The sequence below is a fragment of the Prionailurus bengalensis genome, chromosome D1 (assembly GCF_016509475.1).
Source record: "Prionailurus bengalensis isolate Pbe53 chromosome D1, Fcat_Pben_1.1_paternal_pri, whole genome shotgun sequence".
Taxonomy (NCBI): domain Eukaryota; kingdom Metazoa; phylum Chordata; class Mammalia; order Carnivora; family Felidae; genus Prionailurus; species Prionailurus bengalensis.
In genome coordinates, this window is record NC_057346.1 from 15,003,351 (window position 1) to 15,010,115 (window position 6,765).

The 6,765-nt window shown below is 59.7% G+C and overlaps 1 protein-coding gene across 3 annotated transcripts; it reads left to right on the plus strand.

Moving 5' to 3' along the window:
• The first annotated feature begins 381 nt into the window (after positions 1–381).
• Positions 382–6,650, plus strand: TAGLN (transgelin). 3 transcript variants are annotated; one of them, XM_043579436.1, is made up of 5 exons: positions 382–479; positions 4,863–5,054; positions 5,150–5,327; positions 5,623–5,725; positions 6,066–6,650. In XM_043579436.1, exons 2-5 carry the CDS (start codon positions 4,875–4,877, stop codon positions 6,208–6,210), a joined length of 606 nt encoding a protein of 201 aa, XP_043435371.1. In that variant the 5' UTR covers positions 382–479; positions 4,863–4,874; the 3' UTR covers positions 6,211–6,650. The 3 variants fall into 3 exon arrangements, with proteins under 3 accessions (XP_043435371.1, XP_043435369.1, XP_043435370.1); XM_043579434.1 differs by lacking the exon at positions 382–479 and adding an exon at positions 1,330–1,461; XM_043579435.1 differs by lacking the exon at positions 382–479 and adding an exon at positions 2,856–2,920.
• Positions 6,651–6,765: the final 115 nt, after the last annotated feature.

Below are 6,765 nucleotides of genomic sequence, written 5' to 3' on the forward strand. Positions count from 1 at the left end.
GGTAACTGCGCGTGGGCGGCAGGCAGGCTCCCAGAAGCGGGCATTTGAAATGACCCTAGAAAGTTGATTTAGGTTCCAGTGGGCCTAGGATAGCAAGATCGGGGCGGTGGCAGGAAGCTGGTGAATTCACAACTCACCAGAGGTCTGCCGCCCTCTAGCTGATTCCCCGCCCCTCTCCCTGCCCTTCCCAGCAAACGCCACTGGAGGGCACCCTAGCTCTGTGCCACTGGGCTCTGGCCAGGGGAGGCAGGCTGTGGTGGGCGGGCCTCCCACCAAGGCCAGGCCTGGCTGACCCCCTCCCGGAGGTGCCGGGTGTGCCGGTGTCCAGTGTGTGGTGGGGAGTGTCAGCCCCTCCCTGCCAAGCCGTCCTGGGAAAAGGGGTGGGGTGGTGCCACAGCCGGCAGCCCAGAGACCCTGCAGCAAGTCTCGCCTCCTGCCCCTTCACCAGACCCCTGAGGCCGGGTGCAAGCCACATAGGAGTGAGTCTCCTTCCTGGAGGGATGGAGCCCAGTCTGTTCTTTAGGGGAGGCACAGACTGTTCCAAAGGGAGGGAGAGAGGAGAGCGGCCTCTGAGCCTCCAACCCAGCCTTGGTGTCTCAGCCCCGCCAGGCCTTAGAGACGCCCTGGATGAAGGCCAGGGTCCACTGAGCTGCTGCCCAGCCCTCAGATTACGCCCCAGCTAAAGCATCTAACTCAAGACCCACCCCAACTGGAAGCGCCCAACCTGAGCAGGGTGGTTACACCCGACAGACTCTCAGCTCCCAAACGGGGGCCTCTGGGGACGTCCGGCTTCTGCCACTCATGGCCTCCCACGTGGCCTCTGGTGACATGCACCCTGAGCCTGTTTCTTCACGTGTAACGCGAGGTTAGTGATTATCCCACCAGGTAGCCGTGAAGATTAAATGAGAGCATTTGCGGCAGGTCCTCAGTAAAGGACAGGGTGGTGGGTTACTCCACCACGGACCTCAGGGATCTGTCCCCCAGCTCTTTCCCCCTCTCCCTGGCCAGACTCTCTTGAATTGCCCCCTACCGTCAAGTCACACACGGGGGCAGGGAGCAGTGCAGAAGGAGCAGCCCCAGGGCCAGACAGCAGGGCAGGGCTTCGTGGTCCTGTCCATAAAAGGCTTTTCCCGGCTGCTTCCCAGCCGGCAGCGCAGCTCCGCCCCGCCGGCTCCATCTCCAAAGCACGCAGAGAATGTCCCGGGCAGCCCCCGGCAGACTGCTCCAACTTGGTGTCTTTCCCCAAATATGGAGTCCGTGTGGAGTCACTGGGGGGGCGGGGGGTGGGGAACGGGACGGGTTCCTCTGGCAGGGAGGGGGCCCAGGGGTGAGCCAGCGGGGGAGGCTGACATCACCGCGGCAGCGGCCCTTTAAACCCCCCACCCAGCCGGCGCCCCATCCTGTCTGTCCAAGTTCAGACACGGAGAGCTCATTCCCGCCTGCGAGTCTCGAGGAACTCCTGTAAGTGCAGGCATCCCCGGGTTGGAGGGGAGGTGGGCTAGGGCTTAGGGACCACGGGGGTATTGCAGAGGGGCTCTCACGGGCCCTGGCCTGCAACCCCATGGGGGGGAAGCACGTCCTCTCCTCGTGCATTCCTCACCTCCAGATGGGAAGGTGGCCTTAGCTCGATGAGGGTGGGGGTGTGGGGTGGGGGGGGGGTGGGTGAGATTGCTGGAATCCCGTACTTGGAGTCCTTGGACCAGGCAGCCCCAGGCTGATCTCAAGATGGCTTGGCCGGTCAGAGGGACTGATGGTGGAGACCTGAGGTCTGAGGTGACAGGGAGGCTCCCCACGTTTTTGGCCATGGTCGTACCGACAGAGTGTGTGATGGGCTCAAGGTATTGGGTTAGACCCAAGGCTCTGTCTGTCGTTCATGTAAGAGGACATCCAAGGAGGTGAGGAGGTGTGCGAGCACAGCAGTGCTGGAGAGCAGTGTCCTGCTGGCGGGCACTCGGGTCTGAGCAGCACAGAAGCCCTGGGAGCCACTGAGGCAGTGGAAAGGACCACCAGACCCCTGTACCCTGGAACAGCCAGGGTGGCCCGGTGCAGGGACCTGCGAGAGCTGCGTTTTCTAGACACATGGCTCCTTCCATCCTCTGAAATGGGAGATGACCGCACGGCAGGCAGAGGGGTGAGGGCTGGGCACCCCCAGGGGCTTTGCAGCGTTGTCCTGGATGGCTCACACAGGGCTGGGCGGGCCTGGGACCCTGGGCCTTTCCCGAAGGGTCTAGCTGGTTCCCTCAATGGTTGCTCTCCAAAGGGCAGCAGTGAATAGGGCTGCTCTTCTCTGCTTCCAGAATTTAGAGGAGCCGTCCCTCTTGCCTTCTCAGAGATCCACGTGTGCCTGCTCTTATTGGCTGGGTTCTATTTTGAAGAGCCAGGGGCCCGGCGGTCCTGGAGAGACCCCTGGTTCCTGCCGGTAACAGGTGCACGCCACCCCTTTGCAGCTGGTCCTTGTTCTTTCTCTCAGGGGAGGGGAAGCTGACAGGAGCCACAGGGCCAGAGGGTCAAAGCGGAGTCCAACTGGCCGGCCTGGCCTGCTCCAGGAGGCTTTGTCTAGAAAGGCCTCTGGGTGGGCTGCCTGGCAACTGTTTCCCTCTCCTCTTCCTACAGCTCCAAGGTGGCACTGGGGAGGTCTTGGTCAGAGGACTTAATGAGATTTCTTGGAATTCTCCACTTCCGGACTCCTCATGCGGAGGCAGAGGGTGGGGTTGGGATGGGTGGGGTGCATTTCATCCCCTTCCCTGTTCTGATAAAAATCGAATATTGTCTCTAGATCTAGGGGCTGCAGCTTTGTGTACTTCTCACTGTGAGCCTCGATACCTTAATTATCTGCTCCGAATCTCTTAGACTGCAAGCTGGGGGTGACGGCACTCTGCTTCTGTCCTGCTCCTCACCTGCTGGCACAGGGTCTGGGAGGGTAGGTGGGTGGGGAGGACGAGGAGGGCAGGGCGGGGAAGGTGGGGTGTGCGCTGCCTGCCTGGGCTGGTGGGGTGAAGGCTGAGCGGGGCCCAGGATGAAGGATGGGCTGAGGGCACTTGGTCCCAGCTGACTCGTGGGTTTGGACCCCTCGTCTTCGCCCTTGGGCGGTTGGGAAGCAGGGGTGGGGAAGGGAGGCGTTGGGCTGTCTATGGGGAAACAGAGACTCTGCTTTTGGATTCTCTGGCATCACTGGCCAGGTGAGGGTGCCGGTGCTCAGAGGTGGCCCAGCCCTCGGGCTTTTCAAACTGGAGAGAAGTGAGTTGCCCAGTGGCTGGAATCAAATGAGTTCATCTCCCGTGTTCTTTCTCTCAAACTTTGTTGTCCTCTCAGGGGATGAATGGAAAAGGAGTGGAGGCCAGAGTGGGAAGAAACAGTTTTTGTCCCTGGGTCAGGGGCTGGCTCTCCCAGGTCACCACCAGGAGGCGACTCTGGGAGGGAGTCACAGACAGTGCCTGGGAGAAGGCACAGCTCTCTGAGGGAGATGACATCATCCTCGGTGCACAGATGGGGAACTTGAAGGCAGGAAAGTTGTCAGCTACGGGCGAAGGAAGGGTTGGGCAGCTGACCCGAGACCGTGACAAGCTCCCCACGGTGGTACAGGAGAGACGGTCTGATATTGGCAAGAAAGGGAGTCGGGGGAGCACAACGACTACCCCCATCCTCAGACCATTCTCTCCCTCCCAACCTCTGACCTCTCTGAGGCCAGGTGATGGGTCTGGCTTCATCTGGCACCTCTCTCGGAGGGCTCTTCCGATGAGCTCTGGGTGATAGCTGGGGCCAGGTCAGGTTCCTCTTGACCAGCCACATCTGCCCAGAGGCCTACCTCGCCCGCCCTGCTGCTATAGCCTTCCCCCTACATCTCGGGGCTCTCCAGAGCAGTGCCGGCCCCAGACCTTCAGGGCAACAGCTGCTGCTGCCGTGCACGGAGAGGGGCTCCCCACGCTCTCGCTGGCAGATCCTTGGCTCTGGGATACCCTTGGAGGGCTCTGGCTCCTGGGTTACTCAGCTACTACAGTGGTGGGAGCCTGAGGGCACGAGGGAAAGTCTAGGGGTCTCTAAGTGTTCCCTCTCTCTCTCTCTCTCTCTCTCTATTTCTCTCTCGGCTCACCTGAGGAAGTACAGCTTTTTGACCAAAACCTCTTGGGTTTTGCTGGCTTCCTAGACCTTTCCAGGGGTGGATAAGTTTGAGCCTCTTCACCAGCTGTGGGCCAGAGGCTGAGCTGACCTGGCAAAGAGCTGGACTTTTGGAGCTCCAGCTTCGGGGCTGGGGGGATAAAGCGGAGAGAGAGGTAGGGCAGGACCACCTCACGCCTAGCTGGACAAAGAAACCCGCTGCTTTATTTTGGAAGGGCCGTGTGGCCTCTTCTGGAAGGTGTCTCCAGTGCCTCCGGTCAATCTTGGCAAAGAGAGAAAGCTCTAGACCCGCCATTGTCAAACTACAGCTCATAGGCTAAGTGCAGCCTGCTGTTTGTGTAAATAAAGTTTTATTGGATCAAAGCCTGCTTGCTTGTTCATGTATCGTCTCAGGCTGCTTTCCTGCTACAATGGCAGACACCTCATGTCCTGCAAACCCTAAAATACTTACTGTCTGGTTGCTTACAAAAAGAAGTTTACTGACCCTTGCTCTAGACTTCCAAAGATCTGGTCTCCCGTTTCTCTGGCCTCCAAGTTCAGAGGCTCCCCGGACTGAGGGGATGAGGCCCAGACGGGCAGTGCCGTGAAAACAAAATGAGGGAACGGGGAGGTAAACATCTAGGATGGGTGGCATCCCCCACACCCCCCGTCCTCCTAGAAGCCGGAAGGCCCGCCTAGCACAAGTGGGAGCAGAGTTGTTCTCCGATCCTCTGACCTTCTCCCTTCTCTGGCCTGTGCTGCTTTAGCTCTCCCTCAACATGGCCAACAAGGGTCCTTCCTATGGCATGAGCCGCGAAGTGCAATCCAAAATCGAGAAGAAGTATGACGAGGAGCTGGAGGAGCGGCTGGTGGAGTGGATCGTCGTGCAGTGTGGCGCAGACGTGGGGCGCCCGGACCGTGGGCGCCTGGGCTTCCAGGTCTGGCTGAAGAACGGCGTGGTGAGTGGTCCCCTGGGAAGGGGGGCTGGGGCTCTGCTGGAGTTGTGAGGCAGGCGCCCCGAGCTGAGTGCCGAGCTGCGTTCTGTGCCTGGCAGATTCTGAGCAAGCTGGTGAACAGCCTGTATCCTGACGGCTCCAAGCCAGTGAAGGTGCCCGAGAACCCTCCCTCCATGGTCTTCAAGCAAATGGAGCAGGTGGCTCAGTTCCTGAAGGCGGCTGAGGACTATGGGGTCACCAAGACTGACATGTTTCAGACTGTTGACCTCTTCGAAGGTACAGAGAGAAAAGGGGTGGAGAAGGTGGGTGCAGGACAGGAAGCTGAGGCAGAGGGGACGAAGGATGATCGAAACATGCCACACAACAGGTCTGCGTAGTAGGAACAGGATGTGCCGGAAGGGTACCAGCCAGGCTCTCGAGGGCATCGTAGGATCTCCTGGAGCCTCCTTTGATCCTGGGACAACCTTTGCCCCTGGGTTGGCCATTTTTCTGAGAGGTGGGGCAGGCCCTGCCCTGGAGTCCCGTGTACATGGCCCTGAAGTTCCCCCCCATCCCTCCTTTCTTCTCACAGGCAAAGACCTGGCAGCGGTGCAGAGAACCCTGATGGCTCTGGGCAGCTTGGCAGTGACCAAGAACGACGGGTACTACCGTGGAGATCCCAACTGGTTTATGAAGTACGCGGCCACCCGGGGTTCCTTGTGCTCCGAACCTGTGTCTTTGCAGGGAGATGGGAGGTGGCCTGGGCTGACTGTCAGGCCCAGTGGGGAGGGGAAGCAGAGAGCTGGAAGGTCCAAAGTGAAGGTCTAGGCTGGGTAGGAAATGGGTCCCTGGTACTTGCCATTCTCCCTGGTCCACGGGGTGAGCCAGGTTAAGGAAACAAAGAAGTGAGATGGGGGGGGGGGGTGACATGGGACCGGTCTAGGAAGTGACAGAGGAAACAGAGCACGGGAGGAGGGGAGGGGGGATGAAATGTGCAGTCCTGATGAGTCTTTATCCTGGTTTCCCCTCTTCCAGGAAAGCCCAGGAGCATAAGAGGGAGTTCACAGAGAGCCAACTGCAGGAGGGAAAACATGTCATTGGCCTACAGATGGGCAGCAACAGGGGGGCCTCCCAGGCCGGCATGACAGGCTACGGACGACCTCGGCAGATCATCAGTTAGAGGGAGAGGGCCAGCCCCCAGCCCTGTCCTTCCCCGGCTCGTCGGCTGCAGCCATCCTGCCTAGCCCGCCTCACCCGCACCCGTGTAGTTCCTCAGCCCCGGCCAAGCTTCGAGGCTCCGTCACTGAGCAAAGGTGACCGCACTTGGGCAGCTCTCCCCCACCCCTCAGCCTCAGCCCAATTTCTTACCCCCAAGCACCACTCCCCTGACGCTCCTCCCAGCTCCCCCACCGTCTCCCACCGTCTCACCCCATCCTGGGCCGGGCAGGGGGGACGTGGGCTGGGGGTAGCCTGGGTGGGGGGCAAGTCCACTAGCCTCCTTGGCAACAGACGCCTAATGAAGGTAATCCTGCCCAACCTCCCTCCATTTATTTTTTTTCTGGAATATTTTGGGGGTTGAAATTCAGAAAGGAAACAAATATATACATCAATCTTTTCTCAGGCCTGGCTGGCAGAGTTTGATTTGCCCTGGTCACTTCTGGTTCTAGGAAACATGAGCAGGGAAGAGGCAGGCAACATTTATGTGGGTTCCTGAAGGCCAGCTCCGAAGGACCTC